This window comes from Vigna angularis, chromosome 4 (assembly GCF_016808095.1).
Source record: "Vigna angularis cultivar LongXiaoDou No.4 chromosome 4, ASM1680809v1, whole genome shotgun sequence".
NCBI classification, from domain to species: domain Eukaryota; kingdom Viridiplantae; phylum Streptophyta; class Magnoliopsida; order Fabales; family Fabaceae; genus Vigna; species Vigna angularis.
In genome coordinates this window covers 39126774-39148382 of record NC_068973.1, presented here as the reverse complement: position 1 = coordinate 39148382, position 21609 = coordinate 39126774, and the positions used below count along the sequence as shown (strand labels likewise).

The following is a 21609-nucleotide window of genomic DNA, read 5'->3' as shown; positions in this document are numbered from 1 at the left end:
TGTTAAATTTGCAATCTCTGTAGATCCTTAACTTGTTTAATTTAAATACGGGATTCGATCTCCAATTAGAGATAGAGTGGCAGCTGAAGATACGTGTATGTTAAATTTTTATTCTGTTTATGTTTTCAAGAAGAATAATGTATTAAATAAGGTTAAAAAAACTTTTTATTTTACTGCCTGAGGTCATAATTTGAGTTTCTGGAAGTGCTTGCTAATGGAAAGCAGAAGCAACTCAACCACAGTTCTTATTAGTCTTCTTGCTTTGCTCTCTCTCTTTCTCTCTCTCCTTTGAAATGAGAAGACACAATAAATCGTCAAACGCGTTGTTTGCTTAACGAGGAGAGTTTGTCGGTTCCCACAGTATTAAATTATAGGGAACTGCCAAACAATTCTTAATCAAACAAAAACGCTACCTTACCCTTACCTCGTCGTGTGTCCTTCTAGTAGTAATGCTACATCTCTTCTATTCTCCCCTCTTCTCTTCTCCTCCTGCATGCTTTCTTTGATTGAACCGGTCTTAGTCCACGCCCGCCTCCACGCCACCCAACCCGTTTCATAATTTCAATTTCCCCTCTCTCACTCATTCCTTTCTCCCTTACCCATCACTCCACCTATTCTTTTATTTTTTATTTTTTATTTTCTCATCACACCAACAAACTATCTATGCATACAACCCCGCAAACCAAACAAACCCAATTCAAATCCAACACTTGAAGGAACAGATGAGGCAGTGGATACACGTCGCGGTGGCCGCAGCCGCCGTCGGATGCGTCTCCACCCTTACGTTGGTCTTTCTCTTCCGTTGGTGTCGCAAAAGAAATGGCACGAATTTCGTTGAACCGACTAGTTTGACCAGGGTGGAGAGTGTGCAGGGAGGGATTTCAGTTTCCAGGATCCATCAGCAACCTTTTCAGTTGGATCAGGGGAGCAAGAACGGCAACAAGGGTAATTACAATTACTATGTTTTTCGCGGCGGTGGGGTGTCGGGGAAAAGAAGCGTCTTCAATTGGGGTGATCATCCATCCATGGCTTCTGATGCTGTTGAAAATGGATGGTCACGATTTGCCTTCACGGGGTACAAGAGTTACACGCCGTCTCCTTCGAAAAGATCGGCACTTTTGGGAGCGTGTGCCGCACCGGGAGGGAGTGATTTTGGGAGAGAATCAGAGGCTGAGATAAGCTGGGAAGTGGCACGTGGATCTGCTGAGTTTATGCAGAAGGTCAGATTGAATCCTGGTATAAAAAAGTCTCATCAAGGCAACAACAATAATGGTTCTCTGGGCGTTGCTTCTATCATTAGAGGGGCTTTGCCTTTGCCTGGCCCTCCCCTGGGGAATTGTGCGTTCCCACAAGAAGCATATTTTGAGATTACCATTTTGTATTCACGTGGCGATGAGTGTGAATCTGTTGGAAAGAGTGGGGAAGGTGAGAAGACCAAGCTTTTGGTTCAAGGGAACTCCAATGGCAAAGGGAATTCCGAAGCTTTGGTTCATGTTACCAGTGGGAATGGAAGTAATAAAATCAACAATGTTGAAGGAGAGAGTGGGAAAGGTGAATCTGTGATGTTCTCGTTGGGGTTAACAGCAGGGGGTTCTGTTCCTTTGAGAGTCCCCGGTAGCTATCCCGGCAGCATTGGCTTCAACTCCAACGGTTCTCTCTATCTTGATGGTAACCATTAACTCATAAATCATTAACCTGCTATTAGATTACTGATTCACCTTCGTTTGTTTGCTACCATTTGACCAAATTAGGTACAGTTTTGTAGACCAGATTAGGTGAAGTTGTAGTAGTTTGTAACAACCATGAATTTTTTTTTCGTTTTGTTATTTTGTTTTGTCTATTGGGGTTAAAACAGCGAGTAGAAAACGATACATATACTCAGGGTGTCTTTCAAAAGCTGTCTGTGGTTTTCGGAATGCAATGATTAAAGAAGGCTGTTTACACAACTGATGGAGGGTGGTGTGAGAGATAGAGATGCAAGAACAAAACGGGCTGCTTTTGCTTTTTAGTTTTGAAAAACTTATTTTAAATACAATTAAAAAATTAAGAACTTTTGGATGAGAAATTGGTTGTTAAATGGTGGCAGATTGTTTAGAAAATGGCTTTCAGAACAAAAAATCTGTGAAGGGAATCAAAGATGGTGTTACTTTTACTTACAACATGCAATTTATATTTCCGGTATGTATCTTTTTGAGACATCTAAGTATGAAAATTGGTTACAGGAATGAAACTTGTACGTGAATCGGAGAAGGCAGAGTGGGTGGGAACTGATAAAGTGATCGGTTGTGGATTTGATCCAAGGCAGAAGAAGGTTTTCTTCACAATAGACTCTGATCTGATGCATGTAATCCACTGCCAGACAGAGGAGTTTGGCACACCACTTTTTCCGATCATGGCTGCAAATATAGACATTATGGTGTTAGTTAATTTTGGACAAAGTGCATTCAAATATGCACCTGCGAATGCCCAGAGAACACCAAATCCATGCTTCATAGCCCCACTTGTAAATTCCCCTGCAGCTACCTTGGGCTACGATGACAGCAAGGAGCTATTCTCAATGGGAAGGATCGATTCTCAATGGCTCAATCGCTCCACAACCAAAGGAAGCCACAATAATAATAATAACCATAACCATAATCGAACATTGGATTTTGACGAGGAGTCTGAGGCTGATCTGTTTGAAATCGTCATAGATGGTTCTGGAAAATATCCGAACACAATATCATAGATTACAGCAAAGAGTGCACGTTGGTAACATCATCGTTCCTTGCTGTTCCTTGCTGATCCAAATGGAACATGGCTTTGCTGCACATGCATTGTGTAGAAGAATGTTTGATGTACCACATCTGAATGGGATCTTCGGCATGGGTTAGTTCTATACAAATATAGAGAACACACAAAGAGATATTGATACACATGAAACAGTACTTTATCTATCATCAGCAACGGTGGAGGCTTAACATTGACTAACTAGTCAGATACAGTTTCTTTCGTTTTCTTCTTCTTTCTGAGTTCCCAGGCTTTTCATTTTTTACATTTGGAAGAGAACATCACATAAGCACTCCCCTGTAAATATTGTATTCTCATATAATAAAAAAAAAATGTCCAGGCTTCTACTGTCTGTGAAAATTAATATTATTTTGCCTTATCCAGTGAATGGTTAATAAAATCAATATCTAGAAATAAAAAGGAACGGAATGGTTATAACTAAATTCAACAACTTTTTTAGCTTCTAGAAAGGACATGGTTCAATGTTCCATAATTAGAGATGGAAAAACTAGTTAGGATCTGTGGATTAGTCTTTCAAATTAGTGAGCCGTCAGCCTATTTTTTTAAAATAAATTTTATATATTATTATTTAAAAGATATAAGTATAAAATAACATTATAATTTAAATGTACTTAACAATGTTTAATTTTAATAGAATAATTTAATTTAATATATAAAGATAATAATTATTTTATTTAAGATATTAATTAATAATTAAAAATTAAAAATTAAAATTATATTTTTAGTATATATATATATATATATATATATATATATATATATAGAAAGGGATTTTCTTCATGTTAATCTTTACTTTTAACTTTTACCATTTAAATAGTTTTTTAAATTAAAACAATTATTTTCTCAATTTTGTTTTTTAAGTAATTATTTCTTTAAGTTTAATCGATTTTTATAATTTTATTGTCTTTTGAACTTAACCATTTTTTAATTATACCTATAAATAAAAATAAAATACCATTTACAATAAACTATACAAATTATTTATATTCAATTTTATAATTATAATAATATACAATAATAATACATTTATATTTTTTTATTATTTATCTATTATCTATTATTTTATAATATAAGAAAATAATATAATAAGAAAAATATTTTTTTATCCATGTTTATTTAATTAATAAGTGTTCCAACTGTTAATTTTTTAGTCATTTGATATTTTTAATGTTTTTCTTTTTCTATCACATTAATCTATAAATGTAATTTACGTTTTTATCCATGATTTATATTTAAGATATTTTTTTATAATTATTTGGTTATTTAATATAATTTTTAGTTATTTGATTATTTACGTTTTTATCCATTATTTATATTAAAAATATTATTTTTTTATAATTATTTGTGCGTTTGATATAATTTCTAATTATTTATTTATTTACGTTTTTATTCAAATTTTATATTTAAAATACTTTTTTTATAATTAGTTGATCATTTAATATAATTTATAATTATCTGATTATTCAATATATTTTACTTTTATTTCATAAAATAATATAATTTTTAAATTAATTATTTTTTATATTACTTTTTTCTATGATATTTCATTACTTGATCATTTAATAAAATTAAATTAAAAAATATCTTTTAGTTCTATTTTGTAAAATACTATTATTTAAAAATAGTAATAATAATTTTATCTTTAAAAAATTATCAACAATCTATATTAAATTATAATATAAATTTTCTTATTATCAAATATGATTGATATTTTAATATGTAAATTTTAAATTGATATTATATAATAAATAATTACACTTATAATGTGTGCATAGAACTTTTAACAAATATTGTATTTAGTTGATTTCAAAGGTTAATATATATATATATATATATATATATATATATATATATATATATATATATATATAATTTTAATTTTATTTTATTATCTATATTTATTTTGTGTATAAGTATTTTAAAATTTATTTTCTTAATTTATTATTTATTTATTTATATTTATTTTGTTGTTAGAGTTGTTTACCTTCTTTAATTTTAAATTGATTTGTCTTTAATATAAAAATACATTTATATACTATTTTATTTTCATTCTTAATTTTATTTTTTTATAATTTTTTATTACTTTGACACTTAAGAAAAATATGTTAATACATTACTTAAAAGATTCTTGAAACACTTAGATGTTTATTTATTTATTTATATATATATATATATATATATATATATATATATATATAAATTAGACAAATCTAACAATATATTTTAGAGTATATTTTAGATGATTTTATTCATATACATATTAGATGAATTTATTAATATATATTAAACAACTTGATTCATTATCTGATTAAATTATTTTTGCAATATACATAATATTAATTAGACCAGTCTAACAATTTACATTAAACGAGTCTAATAAAACACATTAGATAAGTGTGTTTATATATTGATTAGACAAATTTAACAATACATATTAAACGAATTTAACCATATATATTAGACGAGTTTGTGAGTACACTAATTAGATAAGTCTAACAAATATATATTAGATCAGTCTTTTCATACATCGATTTATATTTTTAGCGAGTTTTCTCTACATATTTATGTATATCTTTTATATTTTTAGAAGAGTTTTCTCTACATATTTATGTATATCTTTTATATTTTTAGAAGATATACTCTATTTTTGTGCATGTTTTATTCTTTATAGTTTTACTAAATCTACTATTTATATTTTTTAAAATATATTAACTTTTAAAATATATAAATTAACTTTTATGTTAATTCTATTCAAAATTTATTTATAAACTTAAAAATATTTTTTATTTATTTTCTCAATCTCTAATTTTTTTTAATAAGCACTGAAACAAACACCAAACACCCACGTATGCATAGACAAAGTTTAAAACTAGTTATAAAAGAAAGTCATGCAGTAACTTTTATATTTTCACTAGTATATGTAACTACTTTCGAAATTAAAAAAGGTTCACAAGTCAATTCATCAACTTAATAGTTTATACTTTAACACATATTATCTCACTTCATTTTTAAGGATCAATAACAAGTAAACCAAAATGTGATGGACTGACTATTTTTTTTTATCTTTATCTAAAAACCGGTTAAAAAACTGACTTATAAGAATTATTAAAAGAAGATGTAAAAAGAAAGATGATAATATATATAACTACTTTCAAAATTTTAAAAAAATAAAAATTAACAAATCAATCCCACATGCTAGTTTATATTTTGATACCGGCTTGTCTCACTTAATACCAAGTAAAATAAAGTCTTAAATGCTTACTTCGTCTTCATTAGGTGAATTTATGTTTAGTACTCGGCGTTAAGTCCATGGTGATGTGACCTTACTTTTTCTCTTCTCTCTTCTGGTGTCTAGCTGTTTTTTTTCTCTTCTTTAGCTTTTTCTTTGATAATTTGTTAAACTTGTTTTTTTTTGTGGACCTTATTGATATTTTTTTCATAATATAGGACTCAATGTCTTCATTTTAAAAACCGGGTATTTAACAGAAATTCAGCTCTTAACATAAAGACGAAGTAAGTATTTAAGCCTAAAATAAATGAGATGAATTTATTACTATTTTTATCCCTATCAAAAACTGACTTATAAAATTATTTAAAAAATTAATTAAAAGCTCAAAACTCGTAATTAAAATGATTAAAGAAGACGTGAAAAGGAAGATGATTTGAGGATGATATTTAGTTAATATTTTAATATACTAAATATTTTTTAAGAGTGATTAAATTATATCTTTTGTTATTTTTAACAAATTTTATACCATCGATAATTTTATATTTAAAAATAATCGATCAGACTCTTAAGTTATATTTGTACCTTATTCGAACTATCAATGTTATTTTTTATTAAAATTAAAATTGACGATCAAATATATTTTAAATTTTTAAAAAAGTATATTAAGTCAATTTTGATATAAAGTTTAGTCTAATATAATTTAACGGTAAATTTTTATAAAACACAATTCAATAAAAAAATATTAACATTTATTTAAAAAAAATGTCTGATGTAATTTATTTTCTCTCCAATTTTCTTCAGAGATACCGTAAGTTAATAATAAAAAAATTGATTTAATTATATTTGTTGAGTTTCTGTGTCCTTAAAACACTGATTAACATTTGCTATTTTGTATTCTAAGAAACAGATAAACAGATTAAAACTCATAGGTGAGTCTTAATAATCGAACTTTTCAAAACAGTCATTTCAAACAAACAAAAACTGAAGAGAAACTTTAAATTAATACAGAACATTAAATTAGTAGTTTTCCAAAAAGAAGGATTTATGATTCTTTTCCTCTTTCTTCTTTTTCTCATTCTTCTTCAGCTGATGGAAATGTGGTGGTCGTGGATATTTGTGGCTATGACTTTCAATTGGTAGAACATTGAAGGAGAAGCTGAGGAAGCATGAGCACAGAAAAAGGCAAGGATATTCATAATTATAGCAAAAGGTATTGTTACTCAAATATATATTCTTTCTTTAGTGCCATTGTAATGATTCATATGTTTGGTAAAAATCGTGTAACTTTGAATCCAAAACTAATAATTACAGTCTGAGTTAATGAAATTAAACTATATAAAATAGAGTTTTAAAATACTCAAAAAAATAAAACAAAAGTAGCGTAGCTGTAATATTTTGCGTGAGAAAACCTATCATGGAGAATTGATTCTTTCACGATTGATTATTCAATCGTTGAAATTTCTATTTTATTCGAATATTAGTATTTTTCAAATTGGAGAAGTATTTTCAAGAAAGATAATTTCTTTTTTTTTAAAGATTTTACCTTCCACAACACAATTAAAGGACACATTTTTAAGTGAATTAACGAGATCTATTTTGATAAGCCAACCCAATTAAATTTAATTAATCTCTTCATTTAAACATATGTTCCATTTTCCTAAGGATGTTTGTAAGGGCTTGTTGGAATGAAAATTCTTCTTGAGTTTTGATGTTAGATTTAGGGTTTGACTTTGATGGCCACATAAGAAGAATTTCATAAATTCTACACCTGTGCCTTTCATGTTTGGCAACTGGGCATCTATTAACCTACACATTAAACAGGATCATATACCAAAGAAAAAAAATAAATATAATTATAAAATTATCATAAAAGAAATCACGTGTCAAACTATCCATCCTTAGTTAAAATTCGTCAAAGGTCAGAATAAAGTTTTTCCTTTCTCAGTGGTCAAAAACAGAATAATAAAATAAAACTACTTTCTAATATTTTATTTTTACTATCAAAACCACTAACCTAATTGTTCTACTCTCTTGTCAATTTTTTCTCCAAAAATAAATAAAAAAATAAAGCAGTGATATATATATATATATATATATATATATATATATATATATATATGTTTAATTTGGACCTTTATATATAAAAAGTTGTTGCATATTTATAGGTTTTTTTCAACGATGGAGGTATAAACTCCTGTTAAAGATGTTCTTAAGGTCTGCGTGTGCAGTGTAATGCACATTAGAGGGTTCAAAACTTCTGTTGCCTTATTAATGTGGTGTGTGGTTAAATTCTATAATTAAATAAATATGAAAGTAAAATATGGTTAAAAGTATATAAATAATATAAATATTATCACATCGTGTAAATAAAACAAGTAGTTAAAATAATAATAATAAATTCAAAATATCAAATATATGATCTGTTCTTTTTGCACTTTCCTTTAGTACTTTATATAGTGCGTAAAATAAATTTACACAGCTTGACAAATACATTGACATGACTTATCTATATGATTGCTAGAATTGTATTTAACTAAACATATTTTCATAATTTTCTTACAAACTCCAAATATTTTTTATTGAAGATAATTTTAAGTTGAATAGGACCATTATAGATGATAGAACTCTCACTGTCTCCCTCATAATATTTAACTCATCTTCTTTCTCATGATCCAAAGACAATACTCTTAAATTAGAACAATCTGCCAGTTGGTTATAAGAAAAGGAAATCATTAAATAGAATGTGGGACTCACAAATGTTTATAATATTTAATAAATTTCAATAAATTATGTTCAAAAGAGTAAGTGATGAATTTCTAATATTTTCCTTATCATTAATTAATAAGTACTTATTAATTTATAAATGTGTAAACATGTGACATGAGATGGATTTATTAGTAATCTATATCTATCTATCTAAATATGTAAATTTTATTATTAGATTGAATTAAATGTTTTTTAAAATCATATTCAATGTTAATTATAATTGAATAAAAAAATGATTTTTGGTTTGTCCATTTTTTAATTTATGTGATTTAAAATTTTGTAAACATGGCAGAGTCGTTGGATAGTGTCATTTATGAGAAATATCAACCAAAAGAACATTTAAGGTCCTTTCATTTTGCTAGATGTGACATGAAGGCCTCTTTTGTTTTTAGCAATAATAGGGTTTTTCCTAATATATTTTGTAGATGGGATAGTTTGTATTGTTGGACTGTTTGGGTACAAATAAAATCTCACATCGGATAAAATAAAAGATGAACATTGATTTATATACACATAAGAGGTCTTTTGGAGTGGTACTAAAAATAAATCCGTGAGGGCTTGGTCCAAAGCAGACAATATCTTACCAATGTGGAGATCTGTATGTGTGTGTTGTCCCTCCCTACATGGTCACTAAAATATCCCAAAGCCTTTATAGATACAAAGTAGAAACCCTCGATAGTTTGCTAAAGCAAGATTGATAACTTCTTTGCCTTTAATTATGGGCCACTAAAATACCCCAAAGCCTTGATAGATACAGATATCTATCACTGATATGAGTTTGTAGAAAACCTCTTATGACATTTATATGTTAACCAGTTCTTAATATAGATGATCTTATTGTTTAATTTATGTGACATTTACATGTCCGGACTAGACATTTTTAAAATTAATATATTATTTGTTTTGGATTGTGGAAAACTTATTTTTTCTATTTCAATATACTTGATTTTTTCTTTCATTTTAAAAATTTTATCTAATTTTTATTTGGAAATGAAAAAAAAAAGTGTGAGGATAATTATAAATGACAAAAATATATTGGGAATATAATTTTAGAAAAAATGATGTAAGTTGAAGTTCATTTTCACCATGTACTAGAAAATGGAATTCTAACATGTTACCTTATATATCTTTGAAACATAAAGAGATTCCTATTAAAAATCTTATTATAATTGTTTGGTTTTTTTCATAATACTGTGATTTAGTTTTTTATGCAACAAAAATAAATTTGCACTTAAGGTATTTATATTACAAATCTTTTTATAACCGTTCAATTTTCATGAGAATATTGTGATTTAGTTTTTGATGTAGTAAGTGGGAAAAAATAATTCTTAATTGTTGGCTAAAAAAAGTACTGCAATAAGAGTTCATTACAAAGTAGTAATGCAATAAGAGTTTGTTACAAGGTAGTAAGACCATTTATGTAGGTTAACGTATGTCTAGTGCCGCAAGGTCAAGGAAGTTAGTGACTTGATGACACTGACGATTTGGACACTGAAAAGAAACTCAATGACATAAAGCGCCTTGTAGGGTAGATGGAAGAATGAGTATTATTGAGAATGGTAGGATGAATGTTTCATTATCAGTCCCATAACTCGATGACATAAAGCGCCTTGTAGGGTAGATGGAGAAATGAGTATTATTGAGTGTGGTAGGATGAATGTTTCATTATCAGTCCCACATTGGGCATTGATGTTCTTATTCCAAGTTCACCCTACATTGGAGCTCCATCACGATTTTGTTCTTAAAAGACATGGGAGAGAGACTCTCTAAAATAGACATGTCTTTGAACAATTTTTCTTAGGATTGACTTTGGACTTTTCTTATGAAGAAATATTTAAATTGCCTTTAACCTCTATTTTTAGGCGATATGAAACTATTGGTAAGAACACATAAGTTCCATTGAAAGACTTAAGAGATCGAATATTTCATTATCGGTCTCACATTAGGTCAACTTTCCAATCCCAAGTCTACTATACATTGAGATATTGTCTTCTGGAACTTTCAAATGATCTATTATCGGTTTCACGGTAAGGTCAATATTTCAATACTAAGTCTAGCATACATTCGAGATTTAAAACTCATTATGATTTTGTTTAAAAGACACCTCAAAATGAAAGAAAAAATAAATATTTAAATTGCCTTAAGCCTCAATTTCTAAACTATGTAAAACTATTGGATGTGAAAGGAGTAATAACTAATTTTGAAAAACTAAATTTAAGAATAAAGAAACTTCCCTCTCTAACACGAGTGATTCATACTGCATTTCTTTTATCAGAGGTGGAATCAGGGTACTGGAACCCATTCACAGCATAGCTCATCTATTTCCTGAAAACTGAAGGCACAACTTTCTAAACACAAACACACCAGCTCGACGGATTTCAAATCGGTGGTGCAAGAACTACAACAAATAATAACAGTATATTCTGGGATTCAAGTTACAAGCATTAATATAATAGTACATGGTAAGTTATCAATTCACAGATGAAACGGCAATGAAAATAAAATTGAGAGGATGAAAAAGATGCGGCTAATGTGCATTCCAAAACTATAGCTTGCGCAGGAAGAGCTTGGAATGCTAACGTAGGGTTCGTGAAATTGTAGAATGCAAAAGCCTTAAACCTGATAACCTTGAACTTAGAGTAAGTTCTTTTTACCACAAGAAAGACATGACAAAGGTATGTGTTGTTGAAGGTTGGTGCTTCTTATCCTTCCTATTTTTTTAATTTTAAATTATATATCTATAAAATTCATTATTTTCGCTTTGGATTATATGATAAGACTAAAAATCGATTTTATTTATTTGCAGAGACTAATATATTAAACAAATTAGAAGTGAAAAACAAAATCTAAAATTCAGGAACTAGAGAAATGAATGATTCTAAAAAAATATTTAAATTCGAGGATATATGTTTAAATTTGTTATATATGAAGGAGCTTAATGTTTTTTGTAAGTATTTTTACCTTTTAAACACGTGTGGCACTGGCACAATGTTGGTTTTTTGTCTAACATTATACTGGGCCGGGTTGTAATAGTTACCCATGAATTGAAGAGAGTTGTTTCCTTCACCACCACCAACCACTCCCTGCACCATCTCATATCTAATTTGTCCTTTTATAAAATGGATGTCAATATCCGTTTCACCTTCAACGAATGTTATTATCCGTTTACATATTTTATATTTTAATTTATTATTTTTATTTAAAAAAAAACTTCAACGGATGTGGTCACATCCGTTTAATAGATTTTTAAAAAGTATTTTATTTATCATTTAAATAATAATATATAAATTAAATTAATGATTATTATTTTATTAAATAAAATAAATTTAATTTATAAATAATTAAGTAATAATTTTAAAAATTAAATAATATTTATATATTAATTTAAAATATAAAAAAATAAAAAACTAAAAACTAAAAAAAAAAAACTAATTCAACGGATGTCGCCACATCCGTTCTGTTTAGTAGATTTATAACAAAATTTTTAATTATTATTTAAATAATAATACATAAATTAAAATTCATAATAATTATTTTATTAAATAAAATAAAATTAATTTATAAATAATTAAGTAATAATTTTAAAAAAATTAAATAATATTTATATATTAATTTAAAATACAATAAATTAAAAAATTAAAAATTTAAAAAAAAAAGGAAACTCAACGGATGTGACACATCCATTGAAGAATTTTTTGTAATGTTGATATCCGTCGAAGAAAAGAGGTGGGGTGTAGGATATTTTAAAATATAAAGGATAATTTTTGAATTTAAAAAAAATGTGATGGTGCAAGGAGCAAAGTAGGGCGGTGTAGGGAGTAACCCTCCGAATTGAAAAGTCGGTCCAGAATACAGAGTTGTTGGATCATGTCAATAAACCACAAAGCCAGACTCTAGATTAGTCTACGCCACTCTTTTTTTTTCTCCACCCCCAGAATTTCTAACTGTTCTTAAAATTTAAAATGATCAGTTTGTCTTCAGTAAAAGTTATTTATGGATTTCTCGTTATAAAATTTTTCAGAAATCGTGGAGCATGATTTTCACAACAAAATACCTAGAATAGGATTTCTTCAAACGCATTTTAGAATGGATTTCACGGAGTAGAATTTCAAAAACATATATGATACTTTTCAGAATAAACTTTCTAAATCGAAATTTTCTAATTATTTAAAAGTGTTCCATAATGAGTTTTTTAATGCAGAATTTTCAAAATAAACTTTCTAAAACATAAACGATAGATTTTAGAACAAGTTTTCCAAAATAAGCTCTTTTCTGGAACAAGGTGTTGCTTCTCATTTTCTTCCCCTCACAGAATGCAAAGGAGAACTTAGGTGTAATGGCTGTTATGACACAGCGACAGATATAATGGTTTTAACTTTTTTTATTAGTATAAAGGTGCATTTAATAATAAAGAGGTGCAAAAGAAAACAGCGTCATCTCGGACAATTCTTATAGCCCAAACAACTTCTTCAATGTCCAGTAACAAGGATTATCCTAACTCGAATTTTACTAGCCCAATATTACAAATTTAACAGACCTGGTTCTTCACCCTACAATATTTTCCTTCAGTCGGTAGCTAAACATGCATACTTTTAGACAAAATAAGTTTTTAGATTACAGCGTCTATTAAGAATGTTGGTTGTTAGTGTATGATTTCTGAGTGTGCATGTAATTATGCTTTAATTTGTTAGACAAAATTCATTTTGATGGTCCTTATTTTTTTTATTTTTTATTTATTTATTTTACATTTCTAAAGGAATTCATGAAACATTTGAAAACTAGTTTGAGTTTAACAAAATGATTTATAACCTTCCCTTGTAGTAATTCTTAGATTTATGTTAACGAGTTCCACGTTAATAAGTTAAGCACTTGAGGTCACGAATAAACCAATATTTATTAAAAACTTATATACTGCAAGTACTTAAAAAACTGTAAAATGCATTCCTAGTATGTTTGCGTATGGAGTTACTTTCTGTATTAGATTTTTTTCATAGAAAATCGCTAATGCTTTGTATGTAAATATATGTTCATTGTCACAAATTGTTCAGATATAACGCATAAAGTGTGCAGATACTCTATTACTTAATATAATATTTATAATCTATACTATACAATATTCATATTATTCTATAAAATATAATAATAATATAAATTATCCTGTTAAGATAACTGACAATTAATGTTAGAGAGGGTATAATAGTTAATTTACCTGACTATGGTTGATGGAAAACCTATGCTATATTCATGCACTTTTAAAAAGTTAGCCCTAAATTAATTTTAATTACACACTTTGCCACGTGGACCCAGACTGATAATGATTACTTCTTTTTTCTACCAATCTATGGTTTCTTTGCATTAATCCCATTAGTTTCAAAGTTACAGGTTTTTGGTTAGTTTATGATTGCAAACCCCCGTGTTTGTATTTCTATTGCAGCAACATTTCTTTCATTAATTGCTCACCATGCTGGGTGCTATTTAGGAATGAACATCATTACTAAGATTCTGTTTTCAAGTTCTTGTAAGTTTTTAGGTTTCGATTTTTAAGCATAAATTCAAAACAAAACCTGTTCTGTTAAAAGAGGAACGAAATGAACTTTAAAATATATTTTATATATATTGCAACTATAAATGTTTATAATAAAAATATCACAGTAAAATCGATTAATTTTAGTTATATAGAGTTATCTTGAAGATTATATTATATATTGGCGATTTGAGATTAAGTTGATGAAGTAAAATCTTTAATGAAACTCATTAGTATAACCAAATAAAAATATTTAATGAAGCAATTCATTCAGATAATCACAAATTGCTACTAACTAATGGATGGATAAATTGGAATATATATATAGATTAATCCACGCACATCAAATGAACATGTAATAAGAAAAAGGTTAAAATTTTGATTATATTAACTACATAATAAATGGTTGTAAATTTGTATTTATGAATTCTCAAAATTTCTACCCGATGATAGATTGCTTGATAAAATTACTAGATAAAAAAAATCATTTAGCAACGTAACTGTGAAGTTAGCATCAGACGTTGTAATGATTTACTTGATCATTTTAATCCTTGATAATAAGGGTATAGTAATTCCTCGAACTTCAGTAAGAGTCATCTTAATACATAACTTTGACAGGTATTAATTATTTTAATCATTGACATTATTACATACTAATTAATTTTACCAGGCACCGGAACAGGGAATAGAAGTTAAGTTTTGGAGACAAAATTTGACAGTAATAATTATCCAATACACGAAGGAATTCAATTGATTTTGCAATGATAGGAACCGAATTAATTGGTATTAGCAATCTCAGAAGTTACGGTGATTAACAAACATGAAAGTTAAGAACTGTTGATGAAAATTGTCGGTAATGAATGGAGATAATTGTCTGATCCAATTGACAATGATTGTAGAAACTTATTTTGTTGAAGCAAGTGTGTATTGGAGTTATTAGGGGATAAAAATAGTTGATAATGAAACTGGTGCATAATAAGGTGGAGAATGAAATTAAGCAGTGCATACCGACGAGAGAGAGAGAGAGATAGACGTTTGGTTTGTTGTTTAGTGAGCATTAAGGACAAAAGAGATGGTTTGGTGAAGGTTTTGATGAGAAATGAATAAAGAGGTGTATGTTTTATGTTTAGTTGTGTAGATTTTCCATTTAGAATGAGATACCAAGAAGAAACAGTGTGAGAAAGTTGAGGTGATGTTACTTGCATGTGTGGATTTAACTACAAGAGCTAAAAAGGACGTTGGAAGCTGAGATAAACAGTTAATGGGGACCACTCTCTGGTTGCTTTCTTAATTGCTTCTCAGATGCCAAAATCCAATGAATGAAGAGTTAGGTTGGATTGCAGGGAAGCTTGAGGTTGGGGTTTTTACGCACCCACCCTTTCCTCTTCTTGTAACAAAAATAATAATATTTTAATAATATTTTTTTAACAATATTTTAATATTATTTATGAGTTATTACGTGATTGATCTATGTTAATATTTATAATTATTATTATTAATTTTAAAATAATTTTGAATCAATTATATAATAACACATAAATAATATTAAAATATTGTGAAAGAAACACTATCAAAGTATCGTTATCACTGAAAAAAATACCTTTGCTTTCCTTGCAGTCCACCACCACACATGAACATAAAATTAAAGCCACAAACAGAGGAGACGTCATTTTCTCCCATTTCTCATTCAACAATAAAATAATCCAAAATCTTCTATCAACGACTAAGCTACAACTACATCTCTACTACCAGTATTCCACTAAAATTATTGCCCAATGTTTAGTTTTCAAAACTATCCATTTCAAGTAATTTCATTATCTCTGCTCAAAAATGTAAGACACACTCACCAGCACAATCATGCGTTCATTGGAAACTTTGGTTAGACCTCTTCCTAATAAGAATCATTATTTTAGTCTCTGTCTACTCAAATTCACTACAACTTCATTGCTGAATAATTCAATGTATACTTACATCATCAAATTACCTTCAACCATCTCATTATTAAACCACCAACATTATATTAATAGGTCAACATGCATTTAAATCGTAAAAAAAAATAAAAAAGTGAATATGCATATATGGTGAATGAATCATACATTATAAAGGTAAAGTAGTTATAAAAATGTAAATATATTTTATATTTATAAAAATAATAGTGAATGATATTATCATAAATTTGTTATTGGTCTCGCAGAAGGAAGTATCATTTGGGCGAGTTTGATTTACACATATTTAAGTATGGCAAAAGTATTTTATATAGATATTTGAATTCAACTTATTATTAAGACTTCGTATTAATAAATAAGGTGGTAAAACAATTAAATTGTGTAAAAATAAGTTTCATATTAAACATGTATTTATATCACAGAGTAAGCTGTGTGAATCTTCTATTTAAAGCACATGGTGTATAGGCATCACATACATGTCAAATACTATTAAAATGAAAGTCACTGTTTATTTATTTGCTTATAGAGGTCCTCTGTTTATAAAAGACAAGATTTTCGTAGGTTTTTGGTTGTCTGCAGGTGATGGACCTGCAAATAAATGTAAAGAAAGTTGTTGGATCCACATGTCCATCATGCATATGCTCTCTAGAACTACGTAACTATAGCAGACACAGTATTTGATCAAACTTAGCTCTGTTTATCGTGCAAAATGTTAATGTTGTATTATCATTAAATTTTGATATATTTGATTATGTTGCAGCACATAAATTTATTCTGTTTGAGTGAAGTGGTTCATGCACCCGAAAACAAAGTCAGAAAATTGTGTTAATTTGTGTGGATTAACAGTTCTATATTTGACTAACATTGTGCTACAACCAAAGATAAAGAAATACACCTTAATTGATCAAAGTTATCTTAATGTTATACCATTAACATAACTAGAAAAACACCATTAATAAATATAGCTGCATTACAATATTTTCTATTTAAAAGCATTTAAGTTTAAGTTGATATGATATTTGGAGATGTTTTGAGTTTTTTTTTTTTAATTTGTATCTTTCAAATTGAACATAGAAAATAATAATTTATAATATGAATTAACTACAATATTAGTGGATATTATTAAAGAGTATTTATTGAGAATTAATGTGAAATTTTGAGGATTTTATTTAATTTATCCTATAAAAGGATATACTTGTAATACAATATAGACATATATAAATTTTAATAAAGAAATATTTTTTTTATTTATGAAGTGTTGTGGATTGAGTTATAAGAATTATAATTTTGATCCTATGGGATAACCTATCAATCCCATTACTTATCATTTATATTCTCATTTGGTATTAGATTTTTGGCTTTTGATATTAAGTGAGAGAAAAAGAAAGTATATAAGAGGGTGAGAGAAAAAGAAAACAAAGAGAAGTTAAAAGAAAAAGAAATTAAAGAAGATGAGTTTAGAGAAAAATAAAAAATAAAGAAGAAGAGTTGAAAGAAAAAGAGATTATAGAAGAAAAGAAAAAAAAAGGAATAAGTGGAAAAAAAAGTGACTAGCAAAGAAAAAAAAATAATTATACAAATATTGTTATTTTGTTCATTCAATAACTCAAGAAAAAGTTATTTATTATGAGATGTCTCAACACCTAAAACACATCATTTAGTTTCAATCAATCAATTATCATAGATTTTAATTTTGGAAGGAAAATCAATAAAAAATAAATATTTAATCTAAATGTTATGTTTCTTTTCGAAGTAGTGTATCCATAACATTGGAACATTTACGTAAAAAAGAGAATATAACAAAAATCTTTTATATTTGAAGGATTTTCTTTAATTCATCCCATAAAATGATATACTTACAATACAATATAGACATACATAAATTTTGATTGAAAATTAAACTTTTCTTTTATGAGAGTTTTATAAAATTTATAATTATCAAAACTTTAATTTTGATAAATATCTTACCTTGAAATTCTTGGCATAAGTAAAATAAAAAGAAAAAAAACTATAACTACAGACAAAATTAACATGGACGCATTAATTATAATTTTTTTTACAACACATCTATTATAAATTATATAACTCATGTTTTTTTAATCTGTATTGAACAAATAAATTTTCCTTTTGTTATATCTAAGTTTGATGAAAGTATATACACCAATAGTAACAATAAAGGAGAATTCATCCCATAACTTTCATTATATGAAACTAAATTAAATATACATGTAACTCGATTAAAATCATTTGTCTCTATTTTGTGTTTCCTTCTCTCCCTCCAATAAATTTTCTGTCGATATGATTGTTAAATTTCATTTGATATTATATATCAATTGATGTGGGAAATAATTTTCTCTCCCTCCAATAAATAAAAGCGTAGAGGAAGCATGATGGACCCATAACCCATAGGTACAGGATCGGGACTTGGCTCTGATACCATATTGGACCTGGCTCTGATACCATATTTAAAATGATTTTTAAGCCTAACTCAATCTTACAAAATTGGTTTTTAAAGTAAGGTTTGCATCTATTTATATATGATAAATTAATCTTATCTCTAGTCAATGTGAGACTTCCAACACACCATTTTCACGCCGAGATATAGACACCTCGAACATAAGAGTAGAATTAATGGGTGGTCTGATAGCCCCGATAGCAAGTGGAACATAATGTCACATAGATCTCGCTAGCATAGGCTCTAACCATGCTCTGATATCATATAAAAAGTTTAAAGAATAATTCTTATATATTATTTCAAATAGTAGAGTACCATATCTATATATATATATATATATATATATATATATATATATATATATATATATATATATATATATATATATATATATAAGATCCTATAATCTTTCCTCTGTTAAAGACACGTGTACAAATCTGTTAAAGACAGGTGTACAAATCTGCACAAATTATAATAATATATAAATTATAACTAACATAATATTTAATTTTCTAATATCCGTTAATAAAATATTTGACATATCTTAAGACAGGGAGAAACAATTTTAATCCATATTAATTAATATATGTTTTATTTTATTAATTTCAATTTTCAAATGCTTAAACTAATTTATAATATGCCTAAACTAATTTCAATTTCAATCCATATCAGAGGCACATGTATGTATGCATACTCGGACGTGCACGGTGAACTTTTAATTTAATGTGTTGCATAAAATTGAATGGAAATATCATATATGTGGTCTCAGAGACAAGATAATGGGATGAAGTGGACTCATTCAATCCAGATATATGTTTTATTCAGATTTTCAACTTATCTTATATTATCAACTTACATCTAATTTGTTTATAATTATCAATTGAAAAAAAAAGGTGAGAAAAAGATAATGTTACACAATTTTTAACGTAGAAATATAAAAACTGAATATAAGACCAAAATACAGTTTTTTGTATTCAAGAATTAAAGTTTTGTTTGTGATCAGACCTCTTTATCTTCTATCACAAAAAATGGACATTTAAACTTTTATTAATAGATTCCTACAGTAAAAATTAACTTTTTAAAATATATAAACTAAACAAAAAAATTTAAGAGACATCCACTTCTATACATGGGAAGTTGATTCCTACTTCAATAACGTTACTTGCGTACGTGCCGAAATAATTTGTGTCACATAGTAATAAGTAGACAGTTGTACAATGAAAATGATATGTTTTTCCACTTGTGAACATGTGATGTGTGAATATAAAGGGAATCACGAATGAGCAACAAATGTTAGAAGAAAAGAAAGAATGAAAATTGTCTATCTTATTTCATAATAAGGAGAGACTATAATTAATATATAGCTGTTTAAAACAATATAAAAACAAAATATAAATATAAAAATAGAATATAAATATATGAACATAAATGCACATATATGAAAGGAAAATAAATTAAATCTAATATCTCCCTCAAGCTGCAGTATATATATCCTTAATGCTCAATTTAGACAATAAAGATTGAAATTGTCTGGATGCAAAGCTTTAGTATGAATGTCTGTAAGTTGGGCTGAAGTAGAAATGGGCAGGAGCTTAATTACACCAGCTTGAACTTTATCCCTTATGAAATGACAATCAATTTCAATATGCTTTGTCATTTCATGCATGGCTGGATTCTGTGCAATTTGTATAGCAGATTGATTGTCACAAAATAGAGGAACTGGTTGTGGTAGAGGTTGTTTCAAATAATGGAACAAATACAGAAGCCATTGAATTTCACATGTTGTGGAAGCTAAGGCTCTATATTCTGCTTCGGTTGATGATCTAGATATAGTACCTTGCTTCTTGGATTTCCAGCTGATTAAGGATGCACCATAGAACACATTAAAATCAGTCACAGACCTTCTAGTGTCAAGGCAAGCAGCCCAATCAGAATCAATAAAAGCTTTGAGAGCATGTTTTGTGTTGGAGGGAAAGAATAACCCTTGTCCTAGATTGTTCTTGATATATCTCAGGATCCTTATTGTTGTTGCATAGTGTTCTTCCAAAGGATTGGAAAGAAATTGACTAAGAGTACTAACAACAAAACATAAATCCGGTCTCGTGTTGGTTAGATATAATAACCTGTCAAGAAGTCTTCTATAGGCATGCACATCTGAATAGAGTTTCCCTTCTGTCTTGGAAAATTTTGTGCCTGACTGTATGAGAGTAGAAACAGATTGACATCCCAACAATCCTACATCTTATAGTAACTCTAGAGCATACTTCCTTTGTGACAAATTAATGCCCTGTTGAAATCTTGCAATTTCTAAGCCCAGAAGATACTTGAGTTGGCCTAGGTCTTTAATCTTGAACTTTTCATTCAATAGAGTCTTCAGAGTTTGGATTTCCTGTATGTCATCACCTGCCAAGATTATATCATCTACATAAACAAGTAAGATGGTGATATGCGCAGAATCACTTTTGACAAAAAGTGAATAATCTAATTTTGATTGTATGTAACCCAAAGAAAGTAAAGTAGTTGTCAACTTATAATTCCATTGTCTAGAGGCCTGCTTGAGTCCATATAAAGACTTCAGCAACTTGCAAACTTGTCTTGGTTTTTCTGTTTTGTAGCCAAGAGGAAGAGACATGTATACTTCTTCATCTAGATCCCCATGTAAAAAAGCATTATTTACATCTAGTTGATGTAAATACCAATGTTTAGAAGCTGTTAAAGCCATAACCAATCTTATTGTTGTGAGTTTGACAACAGGTGAAAAAGTTTCAAAGTAATCTAAACCTTGTTGCTGTGTGTAGCCTTTGGCTACTAACCTTGCCTTGTATCATTCAATACTTCCATCAGCATGCCTCTTTATTTTGTATACTCCGATAGGTTGCTTTCCATAAGGTAGATCAGT

General features: G+C 28.0%; 1 protein-coding gene across 1 annotated transcript; it reads left to right on the top strand.

Annotated features, from left to right (window-relative positions):
* Window positions 1–277: 277 nt before the first annotated feature.
* Window positions 278–3116, top strand: LOC108343589 (uncharacterized). Its single transcript, XM_017581953.2, has 2 exons — window positions 278–1668; window positions 2223–3116. Exons 1-2 carry the CDS (start codon window positions 723–725, stop codon window positions 2726–2728), a joined length of 1452 nt encoding a protein of 483 aa, XP_017437442.2. The 5' UTR covers window positions 278–722; the 3' UTR covers window positions 2729–3116.
* The last annotated feature ends 18493 nt before the right edge of the window (window positions 3117–21609 follow it).